The 17719-nt window shown below is 39.9% G+C and overlaps 1 protein-coding gene across 3 annotated transcripts in view; it reads left to right on the forward strand.

The window, feature by feature from the left end:
• Nucleotides 1-2176: 2176 nt before the first annotated feature.
• The window catches only part of DOT1L (DOT1 like histone lysine methyltransferase), a 93339-nt gene continuing 77796 nt past the window's right edge, over nt 2177-17719 (forward strand). For 2 of the 3 annotated variants that reach the window (XM_058163404.1, XM_058163406.1), the window contains exon 1: nt 2179-2731. In XM_058163404.1, the coding sequence (XP_058019387.1) occupies nt 2651-2731 (81 nt within the window). In that variant the 5' untranslated portion in view covers nt 2179-2650. Of the gene's footprint in view, nt 2732-17719 lie in introns of all 3 variants that reach the window. The other variant, XM_058163408.1, reaches the window with a different exon arrangement.

Below are 17719 nucleotides of genomic sequence, written 5' to 3' on the forward strand. Positions count from 1 at the left end.
TGACGTTTCCTTTCAAATGTTCTGTACCAACAGCTGCAGGGAGCATCTGCCTGCACGTTCCAAGCATCCCCATTTCCCTTTGCAATGTGCCATGAAATCTCAAATTTACCAACCAGAAAGCAGTAAACAAAAGAGACAGATAGATGGAAAGCTGCAATCCTGTGCCTAGTTCTGATATTATGTCTCGAACACAGTAAATATAGGGTATCACTGTTACCGATGTGGAAAACACTGCAGAATAGCACTTGTTTTTAGATTCTTAGTATAGAAGTATAGTTTTATTCCTACATGTACACTTTTCTGCTTCCAGGATAGTCACATTAATTCACACTGAGATGCAGAAAAAAGAAACAATGACCACTGGTTTAAATAAGTAAAAATGGGGGAGGGGAGGAGGAGGCCAAATATAATTAGCCAAATCCACACTTCTACAGGTAGAAAACACTTCTGTATTCTCATTAAGTCTAATTTTTTAGCAAATTATTTAGGAGAAACAAAACAGAATTGCTATTTTTGTCTTCTTTTGGGCCTCTAACCTGACTTAGTTTGACAATTTCTTGCATTCTCAGGTACACTTTGACGGAAACTCCATGTTCAGATTCAGTCCCCCTCTAAATAATAGTTGCCAGGGAGGGTGGTTTAATGGGAGAATTGCTTTGCCTACCTTTCCTTCAAGAATCAAAATGTTTGAGGGTAGCTAAAATGTTTTTTCTCTTCCCAACTTCAACATTTATCCTCACAACCGCCTACTGAGATAGCTTAATTGGTATTCCCCCCCCCCAAAAAAAATATGCATTACCTGGACTTTTCTGAGGATGCCCCCAGCAGCTGCCAGCAAACATGAACAATCATTTGGTATTTTAACCTCAATGTGGAAAGCAGATTTCCATCGGAAATAAAGACTTGCATCATGACTTCACTTGTGTTGTTTTTATTCTCCTTTTGGTATTTGTAAATACGTGTAATATACAGTAGACTGTCATTTCCCCCGGGGCAAAGAGCGGGGATCCAATGCCCTTATGTCCCTGCTACTTCCTCAGCATAAACACCGAATCGCTACAGCATTAATTATGGTGTATTCTTCTTATCTCTGGGGATGGCGCGGGGGAAGCCTGACAGCAACAGGGCAATTTTGAGACAAGACCCAGCCAAATGAGCCCAAAACAGGAAACCTCTCCATCTGGAAAAACACCCGCCTTCATTCAGAGGTAGATATTGCTTAATTTTAAGGCAGGGAGTCAGTCAAACCTTTCCAGGCTTGCCTTGTCATCTTTTTTCCATGTCTCTCTTCCCTCCCACACCGCATCCCCCTTCTCTACGTGTGAACAAAGTCTGCGTTGCGTGTGTGTCTACTATTTATAAGCCGAAAACATACCTGAGGAAAAACTGACGTGCGCGTCGTGACTTCCCGCGCGAGTAGGATTGCCCGGGGAATCACGCTGTGTGTGTGTATGTGTTGTGGTTGAAAACACGACTGTAACGATTAGGGGGGCTCATTGAGATTTCAGCGTGACCGTTACTATTTTCTTCGTGCGCCTCGTGCGTTGGGGGGTAGAGAGAAAGACGAAAGGGGGGGGGTGTTTCGAGGAGGGGGAGGAAGCGCAAGCGCGCGGCCGCCTCAGCCGGGGCCTCCACTGAGGGCAAGTGAGGACAAGGAGGCGCGCGCGCGCTCTGGCCAAGGCGGACAGATCCGAGCCCGCTTTTTAAAAAAAAAAAAATGCACTCCGAGACTCGCGCTCTTTTTTTTTTAATCCACCGAGCCTCCTCCTTGGTGTACACAGGGAAAAAAAAAAGCCTGGATGGGGAGAGCGGGCGTATGTGTGACAGGAGCTGGGAGGACTGGGGGGGGGAGAACAGACAGTGAGCTAGGACTAAGGCGGCCGTCCTTTTTATCTTGGCGCCGCGCGCTTCTCCGTCTTAATTCTGCGCGCGCGTCCCTCCTCCCTCCCTCCCTCCCCTCCTTCACCTACTCCTAGGCTTCTTCTCTTTCGAATAATTCACTTACATCTGGGACGTGCGTGCGTGCGTACCCTTAACGAGCCCGAGTGCGTGCGCGCCAATCTCCTTCCCCCCTCCCCCTCCCCCGCCCGTCGTCGCGCGCGACGTCGGCTTTCCCCCTCCCCCGCCCCGCCTCTCTACGTGAAGCTATAATTTCCCTTAAAAGAGCGGTGGAGTGAAGGACGTAAGACGAGCCATAAAAGCTGTACTGATACATTTTGGGTTGACATTCTCCGCCCGCACGGCTTTTCTTTTTTTAAACAACTGCCCTCCCTCCTCCTCGCCGTTACCGTCATCGCCCTCATCATTACCACCACCTCCACTGGGCGGCCCCTGCCTTTGACGCCGGCGGGGGCGGCCCAAAATGGCGGCGGCGCGGCTGCTGCTGCTGCTATTGCTGACGAAAAGCCCGGCCCGGCGCGAGCGACAATAGAGAAGAGAGAGCGCGTGAAGGGAAGGAGCGGCCGCTCGCTCGCGGGCTGGTCCTCCTCAGCCGCCGCCGCCGCCGCCGCCGTCGCCGTCGTTTTCGCTCTCCGCCGCCCCGCCGCTCTAGCATGGTGCGGGTCCGCCGCCACTTGCTCCCTTTTGCCGCCCCGAGCTGACCTATCCTCTCACTGAGACTCTGCTCTGCTCGCTCTCTTCCGCCGCCAGCATGGGCGAGAGGTTGGAGCTCAGGCTGAAGTCGCCAGTGGGAGCGGAACCGGCCGTCTACCCCTGGCCCCTGCCCGTTTATGTGAGTGTGCGGGAGAGAGAGAGGGTCGTCCTTGGGCGCCCCGGTGGGGAGGAGATGAAGGGGACCGGAGTGTCGGGAATGGGGGGGGGTCCTTCCGAAGGAGCAGGGAGTCCCAGGAGGGTTACTTTTATGGGTAGGAAATGAGAAGGGGAAGTGCCTTTTTTTTTTTGAGAGAGAGACGGGGAGCCCTGCGGGAATAATTTTAGCAAAGTAAAAAGGAATTTGGAAGAGGAAATTAACCTGAAAGGGGAGGGGGGAGAATGCAAAGGGAAAAAAATCCGGGTCCAGTAATTCGATGTCATAGATGGCACGTCTGCCTGGGAGCTGTTAGAAATAAAGGGGAAGAAAAGTTTGGGAAAGGTACAAAGTGGGACTCGCAAGGGTTTATTTTTATTTTTTTATTTTTTTTGGGGGGGGGGAAGAGAGAAACTGGAGGCTGAACTGAACCGAAATCGGGTATGATGAGGTAGCCTCGTGGAAAGAACCCAAGAGTGTTTGTGTGGAGGGAGAGCGAAATAATGTGCTGTCATTGTAGCGAGGTACCTTAGGAAACTGAGTTGGGGAGGATTGACAGGCAGCTGTTTGGTGTCACTTCGGCAGGTTTTCGTTTAAGATTAGGTGGAGGGAATCCAGCCCGTGAGAATTAGCGTTTTGAATTCCTGCTAAACGGAAAATGGGAAGGGTGTTTTTCTGCTGGGGGAAATTTAGTAACATTTATTATAGAGTAAGAGGTGCAAAGAGCCCCCTGGTTTGGGTGCATTATGGGGTTATTATGTAAGACATAGGAAATGGGGGAGACCGGATTGCATTGTGATAGAAAAACTGAGGGGTGCTTCTAGTTCCTTTTATTGCTAACGAAGAAGAAAATATCCATGAATCACTTTCAATATTTTCTCCTCATCTATCGACACCATCTTTTCTCATTCTCCCAGACTTTTTTGTACCAGGCGCTTGTCCTGGCTTGACCTTCTCATAACCTAAGTTCTCAACCGTCTTCTAAACCAGATATATTTGGAGTTGTTCTGTAGTTACATTGCTGCCAATTTTTTTCGTGCTAGTACAGTATGTGTTCTGAAAATGTACTGTTTTCTCTTCTACTTTTCTTTCTCAGACTTTAGGTTTTCCTTTTGATTGATTACCTTAATAAAAACTTCCTTTCATTCTTAACACATTTATAATGGTTTTTACAATTTGCTATCACAATCTGTATGCAACAGCTTCTAAGGTACACATTTTTACAAAGAAATTAGACCATGCAGAATAAGCATGTTTATCCTTATCAAGGAATTCAAAAGATAAACTGTTTTAAAAGTAGTTAATCTCTTGAATGTCAATTTTTGGATGCAATTAATGAGAGAGGGTCTTTAGGATTATTGAAAACATTTTATCAAACTACTGGCTGCATTCAGAGTATATATGACATTTAAATGTGTTGTGTGAACTCTGCCGTATGTTATGGGAATTCAGGAAATAGAATTAATTTAACCTTTAATACTGTAGTTCAGTTAACCAAGACTGTGTGTGACAAACAGCCACTGTGGAAAACAGGTTTATGGATTTGATGAAACTTTGGTCTATTCTTGCAAAGTATCTCTTACATTCTGCTGAAAGTACTGTATTTTATATATTTTGTGTTCTTGATGCCACTTTTGCAGTCTTTATTTCTTGTTTGTTAATCATAGTATTGCAAAGTTGGAATCAACTTTAAAGGTCATCTAGTCGTCACTAAATTTCTTGATGAATTCAGGTTTATGGTATGCAGAAAGAGCGGCATTCTTGATGGACAGCTGCCTACATTCAATGTAGCTTTTCCATTGCCTTGAATTTATTTTATTCTTTTATTCTCACTGCTATTGTGATAATCTATCTTCAGAGAAGGGGTGTCCTTCTTACAATTCAACTATTGCCTGTCAAACTCTGGAATTTGCTTTAGCCCCCAAATCCTCAGTTGACCCACAGATAGCTGGCCTCCCTCAGGACACTGTTGTTGCTTTCTTGGTTCTCTGCCAACTCTTTGGTATTCCCCACCCTGTCACTTTTTTTTTTAAACTTGCAAACATTCCTTACATCCCAGGACAGCCATTTTAAAATAATCCTACATTTCCTGCTGTGGGTGACTCATTACTTGAGATACTCCCTGTCCACACCCAAACAATATTTGTTCCATTCTGTTCCACCCTCTGTGTCTTTTCTACACTCCATAATCTCTGTCTGTATCCCTGCTCAGCTGTTTCATGTTTTATATTTTCATGTTGAATTACTATTGATTAAAAACTTATCTCTTTTTTCTCCCTTTTCTTTTTCTAAGCACTTTAAATAACCAGACAGTGGGTTTAATACTACATAAGAAGGGTTGTAATTTGGAACGATTGTGTCTGTATGAATTAGAATGTTTGTATAAAGACTAGGATATTATTTCAACTCTAGGTAGCAGGGTTCTGAAGGGGCAGAAGACTGATTATAACTAAATAAAATAATTGGAATATTAATTAGCTTCTCCTTTGCTTCCTTTCTTCAGACTTACATTTTTGGAATTGCTTTGGACTGAAACATAAAAGAATGTAAAGTTAACTTTCTGACTGTATTGAATGAGGAATATGTTTCATTTTCCTCAGTTTTAAAAAGGAAATGAAACAGTAGTGGGCGGAGGAAGATAGAACTGAAATCTAAATAAAGAATTCTTTGCAAATTTCCCTTTCTTCTATTTAGTGATAAATGCGCAAATTTATTCTTCTTAATTCTATAGTTGCAGTCCATATTTGGTTACTGCACACATCAGTGATGACGTTTCATTTTATTTTTGTAATCCCTTAGCTGCATAATATTTTACACATTTCACAAATTTTGGCTAACCTTTTCTAATGAATCATTGTGTTTTGTAATGACTTGGCCCTGGGAAATGACAGTTATGAATACAGAATATATTTGTGGGGGTGTCAGAGAGAGAGTGTGTGCGTATGTGTAAATCTTCACATACTTGCCATACCATGTGTTTGCTATCTTAGCAGGGGTGGGGAATAGCATTCTTGTTGGAGAATGGGAGTATAGTATTTTTTTAAAAAAAACTTGGCATGGAACTGTTTGGTTATTTTTGCACTGTGTGGCATTTCTCCATTTGTATTCCATATTTAACAGTGTAAAGGAGGTAGGGTGTACAATAGATTGAATTTGAATGATGCAGATTAGAACTGGACATCTTTTTTTGGATCAGGGGAGGAATCATAGCTTTTCTGCCTACCAGCTGGTCAAAAATGGCTACCTGAGGCATTACTGGAAGAAGTGGGCTGAAAATGTTCAGCTTGATTTTTACCTTGGGGAGGGTTTAAGAATAGGAATGGTAGGAATGGGAAACATATTGCTTCAAAAAGGCTGTGTGTTTCCATTTTCAACCCAAGAGCCACCCGGGCTCAAAGTTAAGCAAAAGCCATGCTGCTGCCCTAAATGAGGTATTTTGCCATTGAATTTCAGTGACCTGATCTTGAGCTGTCAGAAAGTCATATGGTGGATATTTCTACTGCATTTCAGCAGATGATATGAGGAATTAGAATAGCTTTTTTTGTGAAAAGATGAATAAAATATGTCATCTTGGGTCCTTAGTTATCTGGTTTCTAAAACTTCCTGCTTATTCAGAAGGTTGAGCTATTTTTGACTGCCATTCCCAGAGACCATGGAGCCTGCAACTGTTCATGTGGTCTTTCCTGCTTGGGCAGCTCCATTTCTCTCTGTCTCTCTGTCTCTCTGTCTCTGTCTCTGTCTCTGTCTCTGTCTCTGTCTCTCTCTCTCTCTCTCTCTCTCTCTCTCTCTCTCTCTCTCGGAGAGAAGGGAGGGTGCACCCATAACTGATGATTTTTTTTTACTTTACTTTTAATTTCAGTATAAAGCCTACAGTAATTGCTATCCACCTTGGCTATAATCTTAAGTAAATGTACATGGGAGTAAGTGCTATTAAACTCTGGATATCTTAATAGACATGTAGTACATTAGTATCTTTATTGAGTACATTTCCACAGAGCATATTTTGCTTATGGTATGATCATTACAAAACATTGTTTTCTTCTTGTACATTAGTGTTTTACTAATGTTACTAATGTTTGAAATTTTGATTTTCTTTTTCCTAAGCTAGAACAACGTATGTTAAAGGAAAATATAGCAAAAAAACACCCCACCATATACTTTTCTAAGCATGAGGTGAAGACCCGTTACTCAGTGCAATGTAGTGAAGAAAATCCAATTAAAAGGATAATAAAGTAGTTAATAAAAAAGGAACTATTTCTTGTTATAAAGCTGTTTCCAGTCATAAAAGACAAAACCCACTAGCTAGGCAAAATATAATCTGGCCTGGTGCACAGAAGCTTTTTCCTTCATCTCTAATACAGAGGTCTCCAACCTTGGCAACTTTCAGCCTGGCGGACTTCAACTCCCAGAATCCCCCAGCCAGCAAAGCTGGCTGGCGAATTCTGGGAGTTGAAGTCCACCAGGCTAAGAGTTGCCAAGGTTGGAGACCTCTGCTCTAAGAGATCAGGTCAGTGGTTTATCTGATCTCTTTGCTTTGATTAACATTATAGTAGGTTAGTGGACTATATTTTTCTATCCACTGCTTCTTAGAAACAAAGCATTTCAGAATTTTATTATCCCTTTATTCACTAAAGGTGCCAGCCATAAAATGTCTGCTGTGCTGTGGTGCCTGCCATAAGTCCCCAGGGAATTAATATACTTAGGTTGCTCCCTGACAACTATCTGCAATTGGTTTGACTGATTTTCCCACAAAATAGTTCCTACTAATGAATGGCGTGCATTCAGTGTGTAAGTCTACTCAAGCTCTTGTGGAAGCTGTTGTAGCAATGTATTAAGGAGAGAATACTTATTTTATTGGTATCTCAAGTCTTGAGTGCGACAGTTCTGTGGCATCCCTTCTTGTAATCTGATACTTCTGTTATGGATATTAACCTGACACATTTCAGAATCTGTTTTTGTTGTTGTTGTAATGTGAAGTAGTCTGTTGTGATTGTCCAATCCTGGCTGTCTTTATGATCACCAAATAAATGTGTAAGATCTTTGCTGAATCAGCGTATCTGGTTTCCAACAATAGGCAACCTAGATATTCTTGAAAAATTCACAAGTCCACAGCCTACCTAGCTGAAATATCTGTTTGTTGATTTTGGCTAATCATTACTAGCTTAAATAGTCCTCCATGTTTATTTATTTTCCTTTTTTTATTTCTTTCTATCCTGCCCTTATTATTATAAATAACTCAAGGCAGCAAACATACTCCTCTCTCCTCCTATTTTCCCCACAACAACAACAACCACCACCCTGTGAGTTGGGCTCTCATTTTGTCTATCTACCGTAATTTATTTTCAAATCTGAGACCTTTGTCATCACAATATCTCATGACAGGGAGTTCCTCAGAATTGTGTCAAGAAGTGTTTTCTTTCCAAATGTCAAACTCCCAGCATTGGGAGCCTTTTTTATTTTTTTATTATTTTTTACAAATTGCACTGAAATGGCTGCAGAAAGAAAGAGCAAGGCACATTGCAACAGAAATGTGCAAAATCTTTTTTTGGGGGGAAATAATCCTGGAAACCAAAGGAACTAGAGGAATATTGTATTGTAGTCAAATGTAGACTTTATTGTTCTCTCTTTCTCTCTCTCTCTCTCTCTCTCTTTTCCCCCCTTTTCCTCCTCTGGTATAGAAGCTGTTTGGCATCAAGGGGAAGAGGGGTTTCTGCTGTGGTTTCAGAGCACAGCTCTCTGACGTCAACAAAATGTCTCTTAGTTTCACTGCTCTAGTTCGTCTTGGTTCTGCAGGCAGCAAAGGGGGAATTGCCTGTGTTATATGTGGCAGGTGACGAGAGTATTCCATGCAAAAGACAGGTTTGAATTTTTTGGCAACACAACACTTCAGGAGATTGGAGAAGAAATTTCAGTTTCTTCCTCATACAAGGTCCTATCTTCTTCTTCTTTTTTTTTTGCATTGCCATAAAAGCAGTTCCTGATAACAGCCTCTTTGCAAGATGGAGCCTGAGTGTTAGCACTTATCATCCAATTTGTACCTAAGATTGTACATGACAGTACAGATCTTCCAGGTTTTTTTTTACAAAAACAATAACAATGTGGCAAACTATTTCTCTTAATCATGTTGGAATCAAGCCTGATCTAGCCAGATCTCCTAGATCACTGAAAGGTTTCTACCAGCTCTGCTAATGCAAGAGCTATAAAACAGAGAAGCAGCATATTAAACTTTGGACCTTTGCTTGCCTAGTACGCATTCTGCTACTAAGTTACCAGCAAGGATTTGTTTGTATGTTGGATTATTTCAAGTTCCAGATTCATATGAGCTGCTAGTTATATATATTTTTTTATTTTGAATTTATATCCCGCCCTTCTCCGAAGACTCAGGGCGGCTTACATTGTGTAAGGCAATATTGGCAGTGCCTGTTAGAAATTCAGTATTTTTTCCAGTGGCTAAGGATGGAATATAAGGGACAGTTCAGCGGTTCAAATCCCTATTGCCGCGGAATGGGGTGATCTCCCGGTACGTGTCCCAACTTCTGCCAACCTAGTAGTTTGAAAGCATGTAAAAAATGCAAGTAGAAAAATAGGGACCAGCTTTGGTGGGAAGGTAACAGCATTCTCTGCGCCTTTGGCATTGAGTCATGCCGGCCACATGACCACAGAGGCGTCTTTGGACAGCGCTGGCTCTTCGGCTTTGAAATGGAGATGAGCACTTCCCACTAGAGTCGGAACGACTAGCACATATGTGTGAGGGGAAGCTTTACCTTTAAGGATGGAATATCAATACTTTGACCAATAGTTATCCAGAATAGCCAATTAGCTAAGCTGTTTATTATAATTGTGCTTTGTTCTTCTTTGAAAAAGCTTGTGACAGTGAATATAGATCCCTTTTTCCCTACCTCTCCCTCTCCCCTTTCCTTGTGAAGTAGCATAGTTTAAGAGAGGAAGTTTAGTTGATTTTCATGGCTGCATGAAGATTTGAACAAAATTCTCCCAGTGGTAGCCCAACGCTGGTTTTCTCTTCTGCTTCTCTCATTTTCTTAGAAGTCATATTGGATTGGAATGATGAGTAGTAGTTGGGAGTTTCTTCAGAAAAAGTTTATAAAGCCAATTTATGACTCTGCATACATCCAGAGTTTATTGGATAAAGCTACGTGTGCATCATAGTGATAAAAACCAGGACTGCTAGAGACTGTAATATTTGCATAATTGCTTAGCTGACAGAGGGAAAGGCTGGTGTCACGATTTTGGTTGTTAAGAGCTTGGGAGGAGGATGTGAGATGTGTATTCCCCTGCAAAGCTAATTAAGGCTGTGGGAGAAGGGTGTCTTGGTGTTCCAGATGCAATCCTCCCACCGGCTTTCATATCACAGCGATCACAGCGAAGCGTGTGTGATTCTGCCTCCCACCTTCAGGTTTCCTGAAAAGGGATGTAAGAGGGTTTTTCTGATGAATCAGAAGTATTTTTTTTTAAAAAAAAATCAGAGTAAGATGACTCTTACAGGGTTGAATAACCTCCCCATTCCCCTCAATGACTCAGAAAATATTTTCTGAAGTTGACCTCTGGCATTCAAAACATCTGCACGTCAAATAGAAGTGGGGGTTTTTTTGCTTGTTTTTGGCCACTTGTGAAAGCCTTTCATTATGCCCCCCCAAGCCTTTTGCCAATGCTAAGCTAGAGAATTAGAGATTATTTAGGTTCTGCATAGTCGCTGGGGTTAAAAGGCTATTTCACTGAATGTCTTCTAGGACAGTAAGGATATATATTTCTTCCACTGAGAATAGCAAAAAGAAAAGAAAAGAAAAAAGCTTTTGAGTGAAATTCAGCTTCTTGGATGCATCTGGGCAGTTTTCTTGCAGTAGTATGCAAATGGCCTGTTACTGCCTTTTTGCAGGATGTCTTTTTTTTTTTAACTTCCCAAATTAAACTATACCTCTTGTGTTCGCTTGTAGTCTCCCCTACAAATGCAGGTAGTCCTCAACTTACAATACATTCATTTAGTGACTGATGTTACAATGGCACTGAAAAAATTACTTGCGACTGCTTTTCACGTGATTGGAGTGTGAAAAAGGCACATTCTCATGGTCACATGATCAAAATTTGGACACTTGGCATATATTTATGATGGTTGTGGTGTCCCAGGTCATATTACCATCTTTTGTGACCTTCTGACAAGCAAGGTCAATGTGGAAGCCAGGTTCACTTAACAACCATGTTACTAACTTAACAACTGCAGTGGTTCACTTAACAACTGTGGCAAGAAAGATTGTGAAATGGGGCAAAATTTACTTAATAACTACCCTGCTTAGCAATGGAAATTTTGGGCTTAATTGTGGTCGTAAGTCGAGAACTACCTATATAGTCTGACTCCTGACTTGGTCTGCTGGAAGCTGCTATCTGCTAAGCCTGAGAATAGCAATAATTGGCTGGGAATCAGGCTATTCAAAAGGTATTCCATGAAGTCTTATTTCCCTAGGATGTTTCAGGATTCCTCAGAAAATATTGTAGGTTCTTCAGTTAGGAAATAATAAAAGAGAAAGATAATTACTTAAAGTTTTCTTCATCTAAAAGCTCTAGCAAATGGAGAGAGGAGACAGCAATGAAAGGCAGTAATAAGGGCCCAACACGTTGATTGAACCACACTAACTTCAAGCTATACTTCAAAAATTCTCTGTAAAACACTATATTATTTGAATGGTTCTGAGGCATATGTATGAGCTAGCACTATATAGTAGTGATTTTACGGTTCATGGATGAGGTGAAAAGGGGGCTGTGGAGAGTTAACCAAAATTTTCAGAATCCAGGAGATACTTAGTTCTAGTTGCCTGATATTAACTGGGAATTAAAAAATTTGATCATATGTGTTCCATAATACTATCTTGAACGAAACAGATAGTCCTTTATTAGATCACAGTTGGACCTGGCAAAATCTTTGCATGACTCAGAGGACGTAAAACTTAACTTGGTTCTTAATCCAAGCACTGTGGTTGCTTAATGAAACACCGTGTGACCATGACTTACGATTTTACTTCCACCTTCTCTGTTAACTGCTTGTTGGAAGCCAATTGCGAAGTCTCCAAATGGCAATTATGCGATTGCAAGATGCTGCAGTGGTTGTAAATGTGAGGATTGGGCACACAGCTTTTTCTTTTACTTTGTCGTAATTTCAGACCGTTGCTAAATAAAGCCATTTGTAGGTGAGGACAGTCTGTAATATTGAGTATTTAAATAATAAAAGCGCCTGGCTATTTTATTTATTATATTTTTAAACCATCAGCAATTTGAAGTGCAACATTTGTATATGAGACTAGACAACCTATGCCCTCTTGGGTCACTCTTTCATAGATATTTTCTTATCAGATTCCTCATTGACATCAATAATGATAGAGCTTCTAATCTACTGCCTATAGTGGAAAAACTGGGATACATTCAGAGATGTATCTCTTGAAAATAGCCCAAGTTATATGGCACAGGAAATGATTTATGACATTTTATATTATGTCATAGCAATAGAAATAGCTGGAAACTTATGCAGGTAGTCCTTGACTTACAACAGTTCATTTAGTGACCGTTCTAAGTTACAACATCACTAAAAAAAGTAAGTTATGACCATTTTTCACATGACTGTTGCAGCATCTCCTTGGTCACATGATCAAAATTCAGATGCTTTGGCAACTGACTGATTTATGATGGTTGCAATATCCCAGGATCATTTTGTAACTTTCTGACAAGCAAAGTCAATGGGGAAGCCAGATTCACTTAACAACCAGGTGACTAACTTAACAACTGCAGGGATTCACTTAACAACTGTGGCAAGAAATGTCATAAAATGGGCCAAAATTCACTTAACAGCTGTCTTGTTTTGGGCTCAATTGTGATTGTAAGTCAAGGACTACCTGTATACCACCCATACTGCTTTACAGCCTTCTCTGGATGGTTTATGTCAGCATACAGTATTGCTCCCAACAATCTGGGTCCTCATTTTGCCGACCTTGGGAGAATGGAAGGCTTGAGCCGGTCAGGATCAAACTCCTGGCTGTGGACAGTTAGCCTGCAATACTGCATTCTCCACCACCAGGGTTCATATAACTGTTTCATCATAATTTTTAGGTCATAAAATGTTTTATAAAATTTGCCAAATTTCATTTCCATTGGAATCACGTGTCTTGTAGTTTAGATGCATTCTGTAAGTTAGCTAGTTTGAGGTACCTTGAATCAAAAGTTTTTGCTCTATGATGCACCATTTTGCCCAGTTAAGGATTACAGCAATCAGAATTTTAATAGTATGTGAATATTATCTGCACCCAGGAGAATCTGCCTGTTCTTTGATGAGGAAGGGACCTTCTTTGATGGGCATTTGGAAACACAGTACAATAGAATAGAATAGAATAGAATAGAATTTTTATTGGCCAAGTGTGATTGGACACACAAGGAATTTGTCTTGGTGCATATGCTCTCAGTGTACATAAAAGAAAGGATACATTCATCAAGGTACAACATTTACAACACAAATGATGGTCAATATATCAATATAAATCATAAGGATTGCCTGCATTAAATGAAATTAATATTAAACTGAACTGGGACTAGAACCTTTGAAAGATGACCTTGGTCCAGAGTCTACGCTTCAGAAATTTTGCTTAACCAAAGTTTGAAGATAAGATGGATTAATTTAAATCAGAGCAATTAAAAAGTCTGATTCAAATAATAAACTAATAACAAAAAAAGCTTCTTCCAACATGTTAAAAACAAGAAAAAAGTAAAGGAAACAATTGGCCCATTGCTGGGAGAAAGTGGCAAGAAGATGACAAGCAACAGGGAGAAAATAGGTATACTTAACTCATGTTTTGCATCTGTCTTTACACAAAAGGAAAAAACAATCCAACCTATCAAAAGCAGCACCACAAAAAACAGATTAGAAACACAAGTTAAAATAGGGAAGAAAATGGTAAGTGAACACCTGTCTACCCTAGATGAGTTCAAATCACCAGGACCGGATAGATTACACCCCAAGGTTCTGAAGGAACTGGCAGACGAGATCTCAGAACCACTGAACTATATCTTTCAAAGATCCTGGAGCACAGGGGAGCAGCCAGAGGACTGGAAAAGAGCTGATGTAGTTCCCATCTTCAAAAAAGGAAAAAAAACAGATCCAGGAAACTACAGACCTATCAGCCTGACCTCAATACCGGGGAAGGTTCTGGAAAAGATAAGCAACGAATCACCGAACACCTAGGAGCAAACAAAGTAATAACCAAAAGCCAACATGGGTTTGTCAAAAACAGATCATGCCAGACTAATCTTATTGCATTCTTTGACAAAGTGACAAAATTAGTAGACCAGAGGAATGCTGTCGATATAATTTACTTGGACTTCAGTAAAGCATTTGATAAAGTAGACCATAACCTACTACTAGGTAAAGTAGAAAAATGTGGGTTAGACAGCACCACCACCAGATGGATTCGTAACTGGCTGACCAACTGCACTCAACGTGTAGTCCTCAATGGAACTACATCCACATGGAGGGAAGTATGCAGTGGAGTACCCCAAGGCTCTGTTTTAGGCCCAGTACTCTTCCACATCTTCATCAATGACTTGGACAAGGGGATAGATGGGGAACACCAAGCTGCTAGGAATAGCCAACACTCCAGAAGACAGGCTCAGGTTACAGAAGGATCTTGACAGACTTGAACATTGGCGCTATCTAACAAAATGAAATTCAACAGTGAAAAAAGTAAGGTTCTACATTTAGGCAAAAAAACCAAAATGCACAGGTACCGTATATGTGGTACCTTGCTCAATAGTAGTACCTGTGAGAGGGATCTTGAAGTCCTAGTGGACAACCATTTAGATATGAGCCAGCAATGTGCAGCAGCTGTCAAAAAAGCCAACACAGTTCTGGGCTGCATAAACAGAGGGATAGAATCAAGATCACGTGAAGTGTTAGTGCCACTTTATAATGCCTTGGTAAGGCCACACTTGGAATATTGCATTCAGTTTTGGTCGCCGCGATGTAAAAAAGATGCTGAAACTCTAGAAAGAGTGCAGAGAAGAGCAACAAAGATGATTAGGGGACTGGAGGCTAAAACATATGAAGAACGGTTGCAGGAACTGGGTATGTCTAGTTTAATAAAAAGAAGGACTAGGGGAGACATGACAGCAATATCTCAGGGGTTGCCACAAAGAAGAGGGAGTCGGGCTGTTCTCCAAAGCACCTGAGGGCAGGACAAGAAGCAATGGGTGGAAACTGATCAAGGAAAGAAGCAATTTAGAACTAAGGAGAAATTTCCTGACAGTTAGAACAATTAATAAGTGGAACGACTTGCCTGCAGAAGTAGTGAATGCTCCAACACTGGAAATTTTTAAGAAAATGTTGGATAACCATCTGTCTGATATGGTGTAGGGTTTCCTGCCTGGGCAGGGGGTTGGACTAGAAGGCCTCCAAGGTCCCTTCCAACTCTGTTGTTATTATTATTATTATAACTAATGGTTCCTAAAATTTGATTCATAGTGTATGAGTGAAGTCTAATACCTGTGGCAAAACAGAATTAAAAATAGTTTTTAAAATGTAGCCAGAATCAGAGGAGACAGCTAGAGTTATTTGTTTGTTTAGATGTGTATACTTCATGTGTCATGTGTCTCAAAAAAGAAAAATCCTTTTTAAAATGTAGCCAGAATTGAAGGAGACAGCTAAAGTTGTTTGTTTATTTAGATGCAAATGCCTCTAAATCCAAACAGTTCCATGAGGACACAAATATCTCAATAGGTTTGGATGTTTTTTCTAATGTAGTTTTGTAGTGATGTAGATACTGTATTTTTCGGACTGTAAGACGCACCAGTATATAAGACACACCAAGGTTTCGAAGAGGCAAGTAAGAAAAAATTTTTTTTTGCCCTCCCCAGCCTCCAGGAGCACTCTGTAGGCCTCGCAAACCCTCTGCGCGCCCTGTTTTTTGAAAAAACTGGGCCGTTTTTTGCAAAAACGGGACGAGTGGGGTGAGGCGTATAAGATACACCAACATTTTCACCCTCTTTTAGAGGGGGGAAAAGTTCATCTTATACTCCAAAAAATACGTTATGTCCAGGGGAGGAGAATCGTATTATAGTATTGGTAGGTACCATGTTACCAGTCTTAGTTTATTGGCTCCTTAAAGCTGTCGATAATAATGTAGTGATCTACATAAAGAAAATGTTTGGGGGTTGCTGACTGAAGAATAACACATCTACCCAATATGGGAGGTTTTCAGATGACCTTCTTATCAAATCAAAAGTTTGTTTGATAGTCTCCTCAGTTTTCCTTGTCCATTAAGCTCTCCGCCACTCACCCAGGAAGCTTTCTGACTTGAATACCATAAAGCAGGAGTCACCAACCTTTCGGACCTCAGGGACCACTAAATTCATAATTTTAAATCCTGCGGACCACTAATATGATTTTTTTTAAAAGATAAAAAGTATTTAGTGCAATATAAAAATGCAAATCATTTTTCTGTGGACCACCAAAATTTTTTCACGGACCACCAGTGATCCATGGATCATTGGTTGGTGACCACTGCCATAAAGAACATATTGCTGGGTTGTCTTAAAAGTGTGGTTTCCTAGGCAGATTGGAGCAATTTATAACTGAAAATATAACTGAAATACCAATGTTTCTTAGGAATAATATTAATAGATTTGAGAAATGATCAAAATGGCTGTTTACTCTGAGGAAAGTTTCTTTACCTCAATTGTAGGGGTACTGATTCTGTTAAGAAATAAAATGTATTACCAATGTCCTTATCTTTAGGTTATACTCATCTGTTTATTCTGTAAGAAATGTAATATTTACATATTTAAAATAAGAGTAATATAAATCAATTTTGTATTAATTTCTCACTTAATACCCATTCCTAATTTTGAAAGAATGCTATTTTGAAAATGATAGAGAACTATTTATAGTACTATCGCAGAGATTTTCATGTGACTCATATGCTGCCTAGTTCCAGTTTATCTGAAAGTCTTTGTATACAGCTATTCACATGATCTCCTGTTAGAGTTATTCATAATATATGAATAGAAAGTCAGAAGGAGGAGCTATATATCCTGCATAACATAAAGGATGGAGATGTTCAATGAAGTTCTGCATACCACATAGCGAATTTAGTTCATGAGTACTTTAGATAATGGTACAAAATCTGTTCTGGTTCAGAAAAAAGGTTGTTTTTGTTTTAAATTTGAAATAGGTGAAAATATAGAGGGCTAAGAACAAATGCCTCTTCTAACGTTCTAATATTTTAAAATGTATTGTTTGAATTCTTAAACTTTTACATTTAAATTTCTTCATATTCTTATATAGCATTTAATTAAAAGACCCTTATGAATCAAGATATTCCCATTTCTAATCCCATCACTGTCTTGAATTCACTAGGAATATGGAAAGCTTAATCAGATTCTATCTGTAGCTTCTATGTTTTTGAATTCAGTAAAGAGACCAGTGTTAATTTCTATTTATTTGTTACTAAAAGGGGATAGTTGAAATAAAAAGAACTCATAAGTAAAAACTATTCTTTTGCATAAGAATTTTAGAAGAATTTTATTGGTTTTTTGTGATATGTAGTTTTTATTAAGAATCTTTATTATAAGATCTAATATAAACCAATCTTAAAGAAAATTGAACAGTAAGGAGTAAAAAGAGAAAAAAAGTAAGAATATAATAGAAGAGGAAAGAAATATATAAAGAAATGACTTCCAACAGTCATCACAATAAATATAAACAAATTTAGTGACTTTTCACCTCCTCCAAATTCATAAACATTTATCTCTTCATTCCATATGCTTTATCTATAAACAAATCCATAAAACATCTTTTGAGTCCTTGTGTTAGCAGAAAGTCCATAAAGGGTTGCCAGAAGCTATAACATCTTGTTTTAACCTTGATTAAATAAACCAACTTTATATTGTTTCCTGTTATTTCTAAAAGGCTTAACTTTAGTTTAT

Source organism: Ahaetulla prasina, chromosome 1 (genome assembly GCF_028640845.1).
Source record: "Ahaetulla prasina isolate Xishuangbanna chromosome 1, ASM2864084v1, whole genome shotgun sequence".
NCBI lineage: Eukaryota > Metazoa > Chordata > Lepidosauria > Squamata > Colubridae > Ahaetulla > Ahaetulla prasina.